The sequence below is a fragment of the Theobroma cacao genome, chromosome 9 (genome assembly GCF_053813885.1).
Source record: "Theobroma cacao isolate CCN51 chromosome 9, ASM5381388v1, whole genome shotgun sequence".
NCBI lineage: Eukaryota > Viridiplantae > Streptophyta > Magnoliopsida > Malvales > Malvaceae > Theobroma > Theobroma cacao.
In genome coordinates this window covers 41,802,527-41,820,177 of record NC_142647.1, presented here as the reverse complement: position 1 = coordinate 41,820,177, position 17,651 = coordinate 41,802,527, and the positions used below count along the sequence as shown (strand labels likewise).

At 32.8% G+C, this 17,651-nt stretch overlaps 1 protein-coding gene across 2 annotated transcripts; it reads right to left on the bottom strand.

Annotated features, from left to right (window-relative positions):
• Positions 1 to 3,952: 3,952 nt before the first annotated feature.
• On the bottom strand, positions 3,953 to 10,147 carry LOC18589895 (zinc finger CCCH domain-containing protein 55-like). 2 transcript variants are annotated; one of them, XM_007015071.3, is made up of 9 exons: positions 9,006 to 10,147; positions 8,305 to 8,481; positions 6,293 to 6,472; positions 6,107 to 6,204; positions 5,699 to 5,947; positions 5,345 to 5,471; positions 4,940 to 5,157; positions 4,794 to 4,836; positions 3,953 to 4,671 (listed from the first exon to the last, which is right to left on the bottom strand). In XM_007015071.3, exons 1-7 carry the CDS (start codon positions 9,899 to 9,901, stop codon positions 4,962 to 4,964), a joined length of 1,923 nt encoding a protein of 640 aa, XP_007015133.3. In that variant the 5' UTR covers positions 9,902 to 10,147; the 3' UTR covers positions 3,953 to 4,671; positions 4,794 to 4,836; positions 4,940 to 4,961. The 2 variants fall into 2 exon arrangements, with proteins under 2 accessions (XP_007015133.3, XP_007015132.3); XM_007015070.3 differs by having other exon boundaries at positions 5,345 to 5,453.
• Between the last annotated feature and the right edge of the window lie 7,504 nt (positions 10,148 to 17,651).

Below are 17,651 nucleotides of genomic sequence, written 5' to 3'. Positions count from 1 at the left end.
TTGAATAAACACCAGCACAAACAAGAACAGTTTCTCCTCCTTCAAAATCATGCACTTCGAGAAAATCTTCGTTTCTAGAAATGCAGTGTATGATGGTAATCTTTTTAGTCTTGGAAAAACAGTGAATCCACTAAATCTAGTGATTTCTGGATATGGCGTTAACTGTTTGTTAAAGCTGCAGTCAGGTTCAAACCCAAAACTGATACAACCACTTCAAGCCACCAATCAGGTTAATGCAAAACAAAGTAATGAATGAATGAACAACTACATAAACAAATGCACACCACCACTTTGAGAGAGGGAAGCATTAGAATTACCTCAAAATGGATAGGGAGGACTGAAATAAAAATAACTAAATTAGAGAAACAACAATAAATTAAGGAAAGTAAGAATTAAGAAACCATTTGCAAAATCACATAGTTTTAAGAGCTAGATCAGTACTAATAACGCTGACGCATGTCGCCAACGTGTCAAACTGGGGGCCCAAAATTGGACACATCACTAACACGGTCACCTTGGTGGACTCCATTTGGAAACAAAGCCAGGTTTCCAGATACGTTAAACTTGACAGTATGATTATAGTTGTTAAACATATGATTGCTTAACACAAAACACAAAAGTAAGATTAAGTAGTTAATACATGCAACATAAATCTTAATTAGCACCTAATTGTCCTCTAAAAAACTGCAAGAACTGCAAGAGTTGAGTAAACAATGCAGAATAAACTAACCTTTACTGTGTCAATCCAATTGTCTTACATATATCCAAGGAAATGCAGCGTTTTTTTCTTTGTTGGTGGCCCCTTCACGGTGAAATGCAGTTGTGTAACAATGGAAGAACTTGTACAACTTTATATAAGGTGAAACTTGGAAGGTGACACATGCCAAAGCAGAGCTTTGCAAATCAAAACAAAAGCTATGATAAGAGCATCTTCCATTGATGGAAACAATATCGAAGCCGTGGATTCTGGTACAGAGATTTGCTGAGCCCTTGACGTGAAAGTCTATCTGGTCCTCACATTCCCCTCTCTGTCGTACTATGCAAAGAATCAGAATATTAGGGTGTTGCTTTACAACAGACATGAACATGCATGTTTCCAGGCAAGCTGATCTCATGCAAACAAGGAGCAACTTTATGTGTTGTCTTTTTTCTTCGACTGGGGAACACTTTTTGGGCTCATTACATGGCAATCCTGGTTCATGGAACACTGAATGGGCTTTTGCTTTTTATGCATTGGCTTGTTGCCTACATATGGGATATTTTCGGGAGTTATTCGGGCGTACGATGAAATTATCTTTGAAGAGATGGAAAATGGAAAAGGGGCCATCAGCCTAAAATGGCTTGGACGCCAAGTTTCCCATATCTGCAAGTCATGATTAAATTTTTCACATTAGTCTTTGTCATGATTGATTGATTGATTGCTTGGTTGTTTGGTACATGTTGGATGGCTTTGGGCTTAGCTTCAATTCGTTCCACTCATCATGTCCAACTTCGACTCTACCTTTTTCTTTCTTTTGTTTTCCGATGTTCAAGTATTAGACGATACATGAGCCAGGATTTACCATTTTCATTACAGAATTTAACAAATGAATGTATTGTGTTTCAGTAGTATGAATTGTGAAGTTGTAAAATTTTACAAATAAATCTATCAAGGGTGAAGCTTGGTAGATTTCAGTAAGGTCAATTGGCCTGCTAAACCTTGAGAAAGTATTATCATAAATGGGGTTGTGGGTGATGATTTGGCTGAGGAGAATGGAAACTTGAAATCTTAATAAACTCTCTTTTGATGCATCGTCTCATCTGTTAACTTTGGATGATTGAGTTTGCCACTTAATTTCAAGTTTAGCAGACTCATTACCAGCTAAAGCAGCTGTTAAACATTGAGAAAGGAAAGATTCCATGTATATGCACATTGTCTCCACCTAACAACTCATCAAAAGGTATAGGTATGATATCTTTTTTTCTTTTTATTATTTGGAAAAGAGAAATTTGGACTTGACTCTTTAAGCATCTATGACTTCCCCAAATAATTATTTGCTTTAAATCTGAACAATCACTTGGAAAGGCAGAGATAACAACTAATTAAGGTGGCCTACTGCCCTTTCCAATCAATATTTTTACAAGTAAATACAAATCAAAATAATGCATAGAAAGAATGATCCTAGTACGAGGTGCACCAACCATAATTATGAATTACAATATATATCCGAAATATTTTATCTGGAATATCAATATATCTTTGTAAATATCACAATTATATATATATATATATATATATATAATATATGTGATTTTGTTTTATGAATCATTGCATGTGCCCAACAAATAAAGAATTACTGCATCAATATTTGGAACGCACAAAGTGTCTAAGGGCTCAATTGCCAGCCTTCAAACAGTGAATTATTTCTATAAATTCTCTGCTAATTATTTCACACCCATATATAAATGTGCAATATGACAGAAACTGAGACAAACAAAACTGGCAAATAAGGTAGAAAAGATCACGAATTTAAACGATGTACTGTCCTTGCATTTATGTAGGTAGCAGGATGGAGATGTATAATAAGAGAATAGATTCAAAGCACTAACATTCCCTTCTTTCCTTAACACCTTTTTCTGTCTCATCACCATATATCCAAAGGAGACTTTCCAAACAACACTGATGTTGTCTAAAAAGTGTGCTGCCATAATGCGTAGTGATGAAAGACTACAAGTTGGCAAAAATAAGTAGCTAGGTTCCTAGGGGACAAATTAAAAGTGTGACCAAGGCTTTTACAAATCCCATACTAGTCTAGTGGGAATTGCTCAAAACTTATCCATGAATATATGCCCCTTTATTTTTGTTCCTAGTACAAGATTCTTCCTATGAATGACATCAATAATTGGGAAACAAACAGTTCCTAGTCCACAAAATTTTCTTGCAAAACAAAAACAAAAAAAGGAGGACATTTATTAAGTATTAAACAAAAGTGCACTAGTTATTATTATATAAATTAAAACTACGTCAGTAATCAGAGACGGTAACATCATAGGCAGAGTGGAGTGAATGGCGTTGCGTGAAACATGAGATGTTGATGACAATGGTCAGCTTACCACTCGAACAATAGCGGTTCAATGACTTATGCTAATGTTGGAAACAAATACTTCACAACCAAATTCAATTGTCACGGGTCATTATTCTTTCTTCAAAACGTTAACCTAGTATGATATGCAATGTCACCGCTTATAAGTCACTCAAAATCTCTCTACTTTTTTTATGTGAGAATTTTAGAAGCACCAGCAATGTCCTCGTCGTCTTTGCCCACCCTGCGTGCCTTTCTTGGAGGTGCTTAAAGTGGAATCGAGTCATAGTCGAGTTTGTTCTAATACCACTTGTTACAAAATTATTATTCTCTCTCCAAAAAATTAACCTGATGAGATATACAACGTCATCACTTATAAGTCACCCAAAACTCCTGTATTTTCCCAATGCGAGATTTTTAGAAGCACCCTACACATTTTCTTCTTGAAGCGCTAAGGGCGACACAATTACTAACTACTAAGGCTACTACTCACACGTGATTCTCTTCCTCATTCGTTTTTTATATTTTCAAGTTTTATAAAATCAAAAAGCACTAATTTTACTAATACCTTCTTCATTTTTTATGTCTCTGGTATGTTATGTGTGCTAATTATGGATTTAAGAACTTTTCCATGAAATAAGCATGCATTTGCATTGGCAGGCACGAATTAACCCCACAGTACACTTCTTTTGGTACTCTTTTTAAGATTTTTCGTTTCTTTTCTTTTAACTTGAGAATATCTGGCAAAGGTGACTTAAAAGCACTTGCAGTACAAGGTCCAACTGAGCTGAAGTAGAACCATCATCATCATCATCATCATCATCAAAAATTTTAAACTCTCCAGCAATAAAAAAAATAATAAAAAACTAAAACATTTCAGTCCAATGACCTGTAACATGAAAAGGAAAGGAGCGTGACACCCTGATTCCATATATAAAATGTCAGCACCCATGTGATAGAGTGACCCTAACCTTGCATGTGGACCTAAACATATAAGACAAAGTGCCCCGTGGTAGATACTGATTGCAAAAAGGGGCATGCTTTTTTTTTTTTCTTACCAACTTTCCTAAACCCAACATTCTTCACTTTAATAACAACAACATAATTATCAAAGTTTAACATAAAATAATACACCAATATTACCAAACCCCATCTTCTGATTTTTTTTCCCCCAATCTTGCCCCTCCCCTCAATTATTCAGCCTTCAACGCATTATCCTTCTCAAGGTTCAACTTCCCAACAAATGCTGTGTTTAATGTACACATTTCTGACTTCAAAGTCTCTTCATACAGTTCAGCTTTACATAATGCTTTTATCACAAACGGTTAAAAGAAGATGCATACATGACACTGAAATAAATTACTATCCCTACTTTCTTCTGCTTTTGTCTGTTGGAATACACTAGTAGAGGAGAAAAGAGAAAAGCCCTACACTCAAAAATCAGTTCATCTATTCTTTTGGTATCCAATATGCATTTTGCTGTTAGTAGTAATGTATTGATGAAGATGATGATGATCTTCTTGCAATATTCTCTACGGATCTACTCTTCTCTGTATAATCTGGCTATACACATCTAGTGGATTCTTCTTGTATATGCTTCTCTACTTTTCTGCATCAGTAACTATTATGTCAAAACATTATAGGGATGACATTGGACTTGGAATTCAAAAAATATACGTTCATAAATTATGGTTAGTCCTTTCTGAGTTCTGACCGAGTGACCGTGCTTACCTTTATTTCCTACAGATCATTACCTTCATGCCCTTAATAAAACCTGAGAAAATGTAAATAAATCTCAATTACAATAACATACCGTCTGCTCTGATAATCATAGCAGGAGAGATCAAGGTATAACAATGTTAAAGTAGTGATAGTACCTTGGCATTAAGAAGTGGATAACTAAATGGAGGTCATGTCGCTAGTAGAAATGATGGGCAACGATAGGTCATTTTCAGAAGATGAAGTAGCGCATAAAGCGGGACTTCCATTTACTTCCACCAAAGCAGTAAAATTTGAGAGGTGATTCCCAGCAGATTTTGTAGGGGAAGCAAAAGGGCTATCAGGAAGTGCATGCTCTACACTGCTTTCATGACATCTATAAAAGAAACGGAAATAAAAACAAATGAGGAAGACAACTAGAAGACAACTGACTTTAGAAAAGCCCAGAGACAGCAGCATATAATAAGATTTGAATAAAAATAAGAAATATAGTATCTATACTTGTTGGGAAGTTTTATCTAAATTTCAAAAATTAAGTTCCATGTTGTTCAGGGACATCATACCCTTCAGGGTTGGAACAATCTTTGGTATTTCCAACTCCGCCTTTCTGAACACATGCAGAATTCACTTCTTCCTGATCAGCAGCAGTCATTGTTAAGGGAACAGCAGCAGCTGTATTATCACCATTTAGTGCCACAAGAAATAATAGAAAATCAACCACAGCAAAGCTTTTTTCCAATCCTGGATTTGACAAGCTCAAACAGATTGGACAACTTATTTGGATTATATTTCCATTTTTTGAACAAGAGAAAAGGAAACTCATCCACACATTCACAGACACAAAATACCAAAGTCAGATACACAATCCAGGAAAAAGATAATAAATGAGATAGAACAACTGAGTCTGATTAGCTAACCTTCTGAGACTTCTTGTTTAATGCTGTCAGATGGATGAACATTTTGACTGGCATGGGAATAAGCAGGCAAGGAAACAGAAGCACCAACAGAAAGGCTGCGTTGATGATGATGAATACCATCATTCTTGAAATCTGGAAGTTGCAAATTTATGAACCTTCTCCTTTGCAGTTCTATAGCTTGCTGGACATCAGCTTGCTCTTCCAATTTTCTTCTCAACATCTCACGTGCATCGTAGACCATATTTGCCCCTGTATATAAAGAGAAATTAAGAACCTCAATTCTAAAGTAAGAATAAATAAAACAAAAGAAAAGGTCATTTTAAACATTCCGTTCCCTCCTATCATTTCACCCAAAAAACCACATGAAAAGACAACCCCACTAAAAGCCATGCCTGTTTGTTTGCTTACCAACATGATGGTCATACAGCTCTCTAGAGTCAAGCCCTGAAGGGCTTGAACATGGAGAAAAGTTCCCCCTCTCAAATTGCTGTTGAAGGTGTTGCCTCCTGCAATAGTTCCATTAGCAGTTATATAATTAACGCAGGATGAGGGCAAGATGCAAGATAAAAATGCAAACAAGAGAAGATGCCATACTTGTCAGGAACTTTTCCTTTTTCCTTGTAGGGCTTAACAAGCACACGTGAATCACAAATGAAATGGGGGTTTCCTCTGGTCAAAATAAGCTTCACAGTCTCTGGATGGACAAAAGTAACAAAACCAAACATTCGCTTTTGCTGGTATGGGATCCTCACATCTTGCACTGGTCCAAACATGCTTTAAAAGATACAGGAAAACTAAATTAAATACACAAACTTAAAACTTACAAAATTTATAAACTTTTGTTCCAACTAAAACCACTTTGGTAGGTCCTTGTCAGAATTTTGCAACAAAAGAATCGAGCAATTGACAATGACATAAATTTATATGGAAGCCTCAGCTAAGTACAAGTGGATATACAGGCAGGGTTCCTTTGCTCAAAATCCTACTTTACCACAATAAATGCAATATTCTCAATCCCCTTAAATGTCAAAACCCTATGTCTATGGTATAGCAATACAACCTTCATAGTAAAGTTACAGTATTTGGACTCAGTCAAATAAATTGTCAATTCTGCTTCTCCTACAAATGCGTATATCCAGCAATACCCATCTCTGACCCACAGAATTGTATATTTTGTCCATTCACCACCACCATGCTTATCATACAGCTTAGCTGCAGGGTTTTGAAGCAAGCAAAGTAGGTTTGACCAAGTCCACCAAAAACCCCAGCAGCCCCAAACCTTTCCTTTTTCATAAGAAAAACAGATTTTCTTATAAAATGCTTTCCTAATATGCTGAGTACGGGTAACCTTAGCACACTGCTCCTTTATATGTGATGTAAAATTGACTTTGCTCAACCATTGATCCCTCTTAGGAGTAAGATGACTGCCTCTCCAAACTTGTAAATCTTCCAACTCATATTTCCTTGTTGAACACAAAATTGTTCTTTAACGTCCCATTTATCCTCTAGAACAAAACTAAAATAGACACAATGAAGCATTGCATATATTGACAACTGAGTTTTGCCAAGTTTCGGGTGGTCTCCTTTTGAAGATTTTTATCCACCAGTAAATATTAAAATAAGAACATGCATCAAAGAAAAAATGTGAAGTCCATTGAAATATGCCTCCAATACTTTGTATAGTCCTTCTACTTTAACAAGCACTATTGAAAATTTAGCATGTCCTTTTTGTAATAATTTGCTTCTAGATGGATCATATTAATTGACTATCCCCTCCTTACCTGCAGAGTTCAACAGCAATTAAATTGTGTTTAGGATAGTTACTCTTAGCATATCTTCCAATATCATACATCTAATAATGGGATAAACATTTACCTGGAGATGAACAGTAGTTAGCAATTAAGTATGGTGCATTGCAAATAGATGGTCAGGTATTCAGAAAAAAGTATTTAGCTACTATAGTTAATTGAAAAGGATACCATGCCAAGTCGCCCATTATGTCCTACGAAGATACAAATGACTCTATCAAAGTTAATGCAACAGCTAGACAAGGCAGCAGGCTTCAAGGCTAGATCAAATCCACCATGGATTTTCAGCCACTAGGTATATTATCAGTATAAGACTAAGTTAATACAGTTCAACTGCTGTTGCACATGAAGGGTAAAAAAGGAAAACCACAAGGCAAGCATTAAAAGTTAACTTTACCAGGTCAATCTTCTTTTAGCATGTAAAATTACTTGTCCCCACTGCAAACCAACAATTAAAAGCAGAACTCTTTACCCCCTTAACATTTTAAATTGATATAATCCTTGACATGCATGGTGAAAACAGCTGTAATTGCAGATTCTAGTACAACATATAGATCACAGCTTCTGTAAGGCACCACGTAACCATTATAGTAAGGATGCCAAACTGCATGCCATGGAAAGCAGCACCATAGCCATGGTTATAATTATAATTGCAACATCAAAACTAATTCTATGGTACACTTAAAATTCAAAATGCAGCTCCCCACTCAACAACATGCATTGACTTAACATAAATCCAGAACCGCATATATGATCAGAGAAAAAAAATGCCTGACCGTTTAGAAGTGCAATAGATACCTGAAGTAGTTTGAAACATCTTCATCTTTAAATGTACTCTCAGCTGGAAAAGTCAGGTAAATCTGTTTTGAAGCCGAGTTAGCTTTTTCTGCCATTCCCATTGTCAAAAAATCATTCCTCTCAGATCGGCTCTGGGCAAACTTGCAAATTTCTTCACCCAACATCAGTGCAGCAGCTCTGCACCACACCACAATGTACCAAATTAAATTTTTTAATTTGGCAAAAAGCAAGCTACGCCTGTGCCCATGCTATGCTATGGTTTTTAAACTAACCAATACTCCCACCAAAATAAGACCAACAAAATTCATAAATACAAAACCCCAATGCTGAGCTAAAATCAAATTAATGAACTTTATGCATCACAGCATCAAAAAACAAAGACAAAGGCCAATTGGATGTCTGTACTATTCCAACAGGAAACGTGTAATCCACAAAAAATAAATAAATAAAAACTGACTAAAAGAAACTAATTCATAGCAGCAAAACTACGAAGAAAGGTCAAATAGATAATATATAATTTATTTTTGGGTAAATTTTATGTAAAACCAAAACAAACACTAATGCAGAAATCTTTATGGATCCCATAGCCACCAAAATAAACCCGAGATTAGAGCAAAAATTAAGAGCCTTATACATGACAGCCAAAAAAAAAAAAAGAAAGGTAAGGCAGCACGAGACAAAATAGGAAATCTCTAATATACCTCTGGGCATCAGTTTGCTGTTGCAAGAGAAGATTCATGCTTTTTTCATACGCCAAGGGAGAAGAAACACCAGCCATCAACTGAGCAGCAGCCAATCTTTGCTGATGAGCTGCTCTCATTCTCATCATTTCCTCATGTTGATGATAAAGAAGGTCCATTTTGCTAGGTGAACCAACAATAACTCCATTAACATCAACATTATCTGCTAAACCACCAACACCGTGTGAAAACTTACAATTATCACCATTCTTGCAAAATCCTTTAGCAAAATAAAGACAAGGCTTGTAACTACCCACAATACCACCAAATCCACCAGCTTCTTCAGCTGTCCCAAAACATGCATCACTTGCTGAAAAACTCCTTCTATGACCAACAAAGTCCTCATTCCTAGACGAGGAAGAATCATTCAGGAATGAAAAATAATCACTCATTTGATTCTCATCAATCAAATCAGTGTTGTTATCCCCAGTCGTTGGAGGAACTAAGACAGACGCAGAGCGGATATTTTCATAAGAAAGGAAAGGACTTGAGTTTGGGCTACTAGAGGAAGACCAAGAAGGCACCTTCTTGGAAAATTCCAAGAAGCCATTTCTAGGAATGAGCCTAGGAGATGATTGAGGAAGTGGGTTTGGGGAATTGTTGGAGTTGGAGCTGTTAGGTCTTGAGATTGGGTTCAGAGAAGGAGGAGTAGAGAAAGAGTTCGAAGAAAGTCCTAAGTGAGTTTTAGCCTTGAAAACAAGGGACTGTAGAAGGGTTTCAGGACCAAAGGCTAAACGCATCAAGTCCCTGTCTGCTAAGTCTTGGATAAGGATGTAACCCATGATTTTTGAAGCATTTTCTGGGTCTAAACTTTTGATTTTGCAGAACAAGACGTTGGTTATATCACAAGGATCCATGGAGGCTTTTCAGTTTTTCTTGTTCTAAGGTTTATTTTGGGTTCGAGAAACAATGGGGTTTGGCTGCTTTTCTCACTCGGACAGGAGACAGTGAAGGGAAGAAAGAGAAAAGGAGTGAGGGTGAAAAGGAAGTGGCGTTTGTGGGGTTTTTGGGTTTTCGAAGTTTGTTTTCTTTTTCTTCTTTTCAAAAGACTAAAAAAGAAATGAAAATGACAAAAACCATAGAGAGAGAGAGAAAGAGATGGCAAAATGGGTAGGGTTTTGAAGCGAAACAAGAGCGGGCTTCTTCTATTCAAGGACTCTTCTTCTCTTCTCCCCTCCCCTTTTCCCCTTTTTCTTTTTTTTTTTTTTTTATATTTTCCCCCTCTTAAAACTATCTCAACTTTCAATCAAGTCCTTCAGAATCATGTCCTCCTTCATTATGCTATCATATATCCGTACATCACCCCATACGAGTCTTCTTCTGTCTAGATTCATTTTTACTAATCCATTAATCTAATATGAGATAATCATTTTTTACTTTTAAATTTTTAAATATAATTGAGTAATAAATTCGTAATAAAAAATCCCACCATAATGCCACTTTCGTTAAGTTCCATTCTCATTGTCATTATAATTCCATTAATTATCTTGTGGTAGACGTCTTCTAATTTAAATATTAATTAGAATATGCAATTTGCATCATGATATTATCAACCTCTAATTAAAAATCTTATGCAAAGCAGTAGCATCAAATAATAAAGAGATGATATGGCCTTTTATGTCAATTTAGATTTGTTAGATTACTAACCGAGTAATTTTAGAAAAAAAAATATAATATATTTGCGTTTGTGCACACGTATGACCTCTTCTTTAGAACAACATATGTTAACAATGATTTATTCTAAAATAAAACTATGATTAATAATTTACTAATTATCGTTAGTTAAAACATCATTTATCATTTTTATGTATACATGGTACCAACGTAACGTTAAATGTTAACATGGAGAGTAAAAAGAGCATTAGATATGTCATCATATCACGTCATCAGTCACCATAATATACAAACATGTCACATCAACACCACATAATATAAATAATAAGTGATATTTTTAATTAAAGATAATTAATTAATAATTAATTATAAAAATTTATTTATTTCAAAATAAAAAATATAAAAATTTATTAAATGAAATAACAAATTATTTAAAAAATTTTGAACAGTGTAATAACTTTTCTAGATATTATGTTAAAAATTAGTGAATACATCCCATCTCTACCACACGTACAAGGGCCATGCTCCATTAAACTTGTTGTTCAATTAATACCGGAAAAAACAAGATTAATAATATACTTTGGTTTTGTAAGGCAAATTAAGTATAATAGCTTGATAATACAATGGATGATTGCTTGCTTGCTTAGGACCACTAAATCTCAAAAGGAAAATTATTCATATTTAGCTCTGTTTCAAATTATTGAAAAGGAAAAGGCAAAGAAATTCATTGAATTTATCATTATCTAATCATAGATTAGCCGTTTTAGCTGTATATCACAATCATTTGTAGCCTATTTATATCCATACGGAAATCTATTCAAAATAAGAAATTAAAGGGGAAAGTTTTGTCCATCTCTTAAAAAGTGAATTTAACAATTATTAAATTTTTCTTATAAAAAAGTGTGTTTTTCCTAACAATAGTAGAAATATCCTTTTTTTGTACATGATGGATAGATTATACTAGTAATTATTATTTTTTCCATTTATTCTTTTTTGGCATGAAAAAAAATAAAACACTAAACTCAGATCTTCTATAGCTAATTGTGAACAAATTTCAATGATAATAAGTAACATTTTAGCAATTTATGCAAAAACTTGTATATGTTTAGGCAGCAAACAAGTAAATTCAATGCAAGCATAAAATAGGTTGAATAAATTACCTTACTCATGGCTTCTCTTTAGAAAGAGAAAACTTTGTTTGAATTTAATTAAATCGGTAAAATAACAATATTTAAATTCAAAACCGGACTGAATAATGACCCATTCAAGATTTTGTATCAATGGATCAATGATTTCAATCGATGGATTATTCAGTTTAATAATATAAATTATGTAAAATAATCTTAATATTTGTATAAACGATAATTTATGATATAAGAATTAAAAATATTCATTATTTTGAAAATTTACAAAAAAATAATTTTTACCATTTAGTTTTGTCTAATGAATTTTTTTTAAAATAATAAATTGCATAAATATACCTAGTGGTTTGACGTTAAGTAAAAATACTCCTTAGGCTTAAATTTTAACAATTAACCGCGTGGGCATTCATTTCGTAGATTAGGGTTGGATGTTATTATATCCTAAAATATGTTTGGTTCAAGGAATAGAATAAAGAAAAAATAAAATAATTATCTTGTGTTAATAAAATATAATAGAAATAGTTATTTTTATGATGACTTATTCTAATGTTTAGTGGTAAAAATTATTCTGGATTAACAAAAAAAATGTAATAAAAGAAAAAAATACCATTTATTATTATATATAATTTTTAATTTCAAATATTTACTTTTATAATTTGTTAAAAATATTAATAAATTTTTATTTAAAACTTAACTATGATTATTTTTTTATTTTTTAAAATATTTTATAATTTATTTGAAATATTAATAATTTATATTAATATGATTATTTTATTCTTTATTTTTATTTTTGAAACATTATAATATTAATGATATAATAATTAACGTTTTAAACTTTATTAATTTTTTTATAATTTATAATTAAAATTTTAATTTAATTTTAAAATCTAAATTGTTAAAATTTTCATTTTTTTAGTTTTTCCATTTTTTTCTTTTTTCTCTGTCAATCGACTACCGAAGATGTGGCTAGCATAATATGATTGGATCTGATCGCTAAAGTGCCATATTAGCACTTCCTACAAATCGGCGTTGATGTCGCCACCACCATCACCCTCTACCATCTTTTCAACGGTGGAGGGAATTTAGAGAGAAGGAGAGTGGTGAAAGATGGGTAGAGAGAAAGAAAATGTGATAATGAAAAAAAAATTATATTATATAAGAGTAATTTTTTAAATTGGTTAGGGACATTTTTGTTTAATTAAATTTTTTTTCTTATTCCCACATGCTTGAAATAGTCATTATTGGAGGGGAGTTCGGCCTCTCATGGAATGGCCATTTTATTGAACTAAAATGTAACATAAATTGATAATAGGAATAAGGGGAGAATGGAAACATGCGGTAAAAAATGAAAATAACCTTTTTAACACAACTCATACAACCTATGAAAAACTTGAGCTAGGCAACAAAACTTGTTTAATCTCATCTAAGCCCTTTCTTTCGACAATCAAACATGAAAATCGTTGGATTATGAAGTAGATGAGTCATAAATGGTCGAGGGTTAGTGATCCAAGTAAAATTTAGTCAGTATTTGGCAAAGAACCTTGGGCTATTTCATGGGATTTATGCAATGGGGCACCATTTGTACAAATCTCACATCATATTCATTGAGGTTTTATTTGGTAAAATTAAAAAGTTTTTAAGTTTATATTTGTAATTATCTTGATATCGTCTTCTTTGTCCGTAGCAATATCTACCTTCTAGAGGTTCTCTTTACTTGTTTAATAACCAATTTTTAAAAGTAAGAGAGATTCTATCTTAACCTTAAAAAGGTCATGTAAAAGATTCTATATGAGCTTTTGAAAGATAGAGAGATATATTATAGCTTAGAGAAAGAATTTGTATTGGTGAAGTGGATTTGAACTCCTTACCAAACTAAGGAAAATGACGTAAACACCAAGAGGAAGGGTTTACCTTCTACAAATTGCATTTGCAAATTTCTCAACCCTATTCTCTTAATTATTATTATTATTGCATTAAATTCATTGGTTGGTTCTCATTAACTTCATATTTAACGCATTGTATTTTGAAGTTTACATTGTGAAAAGAATTTTCAAAAATTGAATTCACCCACCACTTAGATTACTCAATATATTTGAGTTAACAGTATATTTATGCAATTTATTCTTTTAAAAATATTAAAAACAATAAAAGAATTAATAATTATTATTATGTAAAAGTCAAATTAAGTGTGACTTTAAAATCATTTTTTAAAAATTTATATTTAATGACCTAACTTAATAAAAAACTCATCGAGTCATCGATTTTTTCATAAACTCATTGATCAATAGGAATTTTTTCAAATCAACCTAAATTAAGACTGGGATCACCCAATCTATTGATCTAACTGTTGGATTGATCCAAATTTAGTAACTATATTAAAAATAGATGAGTCTATAACTTAGCACACTCTTTTACAAAATCAGTTGGCCAAAAAAATAAACTTACGCAAAATTAAATGCTTTTACTTATTTTTTGGTACAAAAATAATTGTACTAATCACTTTTATAAGGGAAAAAAATAAAATATATAGCTGCTTGATTATCCTAAATCAATCTTAATTAATCCAAATTTAACATGAAAATGAAATTGTCATTAATATTAACACTCCAAAAAAATTTTTCTTCAAACTGAATGCAAAATGCCATAGATTTCTCCTCTTCTTATACACAAAATAAATTTTATTACCAAATCTCTCATGTTTAACAACAAATCTAACCCTATTCATGTATCAAAGTATTTGATTCATTAGTTAATATATAATTCTCTATCTAAAAAATAAAATTAATACTCTCTTCCTCTAATTATAAAAAAAACTAACCCCATCTATGCTCATGCATTTGCATTTACTATATCCAAAAAAGTGAACTTTTTTGGATGATTTTTTGAAGTTTACCTGACAAGAATAAAACAGTGCAGTAAAAAAATATTGGTCTACCCAATTGAAAATGGGAATCACCAAAATTCTGATGACTGCCACATCCAGTAGTAAATATTCTAAAATCTATAAGTACTGCCCCAACTCTGTTAGCTTTTTATAGTGCACGTTGCTTCCTTCCTTTCCTTCTCTCTTCTATTTTATTTTACTTCGCTGCTGACCTTCTTCTACTACGTCGTGATGTAATCTTTTCAAGATTTTGATGCAAATTAAAAATTTAGTAGCCTCAATGATTTCTGTGTCAGTACGTTTTCTTCTTTTGCATGAGAAGATATCTCCACCGTCTGATGCATTTGAAATTTTTGCTGTGATTGGTGAATTTGGGATTGAAGGGTGGAGATTTGGTATCTGGGTGTGGGGCCACGACTTGGAAAGGACAGTTTCAGAAAAATTCAGTCACATTCAAGTTTGGGTCAAAGTTGCTCCAATCACTTTCTCTTTGAACAATGTGGAGGTTTCAATTATTTTTAATTTTTTTAATCATAATAATTCACTATGTGTAATTATTTCTCTACGGTCCTTGTCAGTTGTCAATTATCTATATATATATGGGAAATGTTAGCTGATTAATGGTGATAAGGATGATATTTTTTGAGAAAAAAAATAATAATTAATGTATTAATTTTTTTAATTTAATAAAACTAGTCCATTAATTGTAAATATTTCTATTATTTTTAAGGGGTGATTATAAACACCCGTTTAATTATTATTTACACCGAATTCAAAAATTATAAACATCATTTTAATATATATCTGTAAATAGTTTGTAACATTTCTTTATTTATAAAAAGAATTATGTAATTAATGCATTACGGCTTCATGAATAAAATAAAATAAAATATTAAATAATAATTTAAAAAACTTTTAATTAGTGCTTACAAGCATTCATCAGTTAGACCTTATACATTTGCATAAGTGGGCTTTGTCTAGGATCCTTTTGTTGTAAAAAGGTAAGGTTTACCCAAACAAACCTAAGCCTATTAAGCTATGAACTAGGAGGCCCAAAATGAACAAATTGAAGGAGGGTTTCTCATATTTTATTTTTCTTTTTAATTTTACTTCCAAATTTATAAAATCATCTTGTGCGGGGCTCACATTTTTAATCCTAAACACATCTATAAAGTAAAAAAAAATTCTTTACTTATAAATAGCCTCAATATAGATTCCATCTATTATTAAAAATGAAGTTTGTAACATTTTATCTTAATTATGCGACGCTCTCGTTTTACTGGCTTTTTCACTTCACTTACAGGGAAGAAAACCGCCATTAATGCTAATTTATCTCGATCTTGATATTTTTCATGAGATCCCACGTCGATGAATAATTAAATAAACTTTAATTTCACTGGTCACTAATCTACATTCAAACATAAAAACGAAAAGGAAAGTGACCTAACATGATTGGAAGCCTTTGCCCAAAAGTCCAATATTACATCTGCTGTGTTGCCCTTGCCCTTGCCCTTGCCCTCATTTCTATATATTATCTCTCTTTTAAGATTATATAAAAGCCTCAAGTGCATGCCATTCTCCTTTATCAACTATACATTCACTTTCCCCTTACCTTTGATCCTTTTTTTCCGTAATATAAGAAAACCACAACTCATCTAATCATTAGTGGGGCCCCCTTATCATAAATTTTTTTTTAAATAAACAGAAAAAAGGGGAGCTGAAATCATGGCTTAATTAAGTAGAAACATATGATGGCCCCTTTGCAAGAAATTATGGAAACCCATTTCCCACTTGATTTGCCGAGCTACAGAGCAGTAATAATCACTGCAATATTTGAGGAGCAATATCAAAACATATATGAAGTAAAGCATGATTAAATGATGCATTGCCACTTAGCTCCTCAGTCCTAGTCACCTAAATTACAAAGCATCCGGAGGATATAATTGCTTAGCTGTATCAAATGTCAAATGTCAAATGTCTATATTCTTTCTGATTATGACAGGGCGACAACAATGAGACTACTCAGCTGGAAACAAAAGGGAGGCTGTCACACTTATACAGGACCTAAAATATCACTAACCTCCCTCTCAAATTTCTACCTTTGTACATTGGCATATATGTTCATCATTTTGACTTTATAATTTAAAGTTAATAAACCAAGTTAGGCACACCAATATGTTATTTTTCTTTGCACTAAAGTTGGCCTTGGCCAGCTATTTGGCATCAAGATTGGGGAAAAACCCATGCTGACATTATAACTCCACCACTGATGAATGCTACTTAAACCAGAGAAATTCCTTAGCCATCCTTGAGCATCTCTACATGTTGCACAAAAGATTAAAAACATAATCTGCTAATTATAGCTAATAACCCAAACCACAAGCGAAATTTCATAAAAAAAAAAGAAGATAATAACGAGAGTTAGATAGTACTAAATTAGAACTGATTAATCTTAGCAACAACCAACAAAGCGACTTTAACAGACCAACATGTATATCTATGTGGTCGGGGAGCAATTTGAAATAGAGCTGGGAGTGTAGGCAGCACAGCATTTAAAACTTAAGAGCACATGTAGACCCAACATGATTTAAGATTATGCCAAAAACATATGGGCACCAACACCCATAAAACACAAAAATCAGAACCAAAATATATAATAACATTTAAAAATCTGAATGAGGTTAAACGACTGAAAGTGAAAGGAGTGAGTGGTACCCAGATACCATTCATATAAATTGTCAGAACCCATGTGACAGTGTGGCCCTTACCCATTCATGTCCACCTAAAAGAAACCACAAAATGAGACAAAAGAGTCCCCTAAAGTAACCTTTAATCACATGAAAGAACAACCTTTGCTTTACCTCCTTTTTTTTTTTTTTTTTTGATTATATATATATATATATATTTCCCCCAAACACCTTTTTTGCTGTTCTGCCTGTGTCATAATCTAATGGTTGACAGATACTG

Excerpts from the sequence above, each read along its gene's own strand:
- LOC18589895 (XM_007015071.3), bottom strand. The coding sequence starts at position 9,901 with ATGGATCCTTGTGATATAACCAACGTCTTGTTCTGCAAAATCAAAAGT. Across the intron at positions 8,482-9,005 it reads CAGCAAACTGATGCCCAGAG|AGCTGCTGCACTGATGTTGG; the intron begins GTATATTAGAGA and ends GGTGTGGTGCAG. Across the intron at positions 5,158-5,344 it reads GATTGTTCCAACCCTGAAGG|ATGTCATGAAAGCAGTGTAG; the intron begins GTATGATGTCCC and ends TTTCTTTTATAG.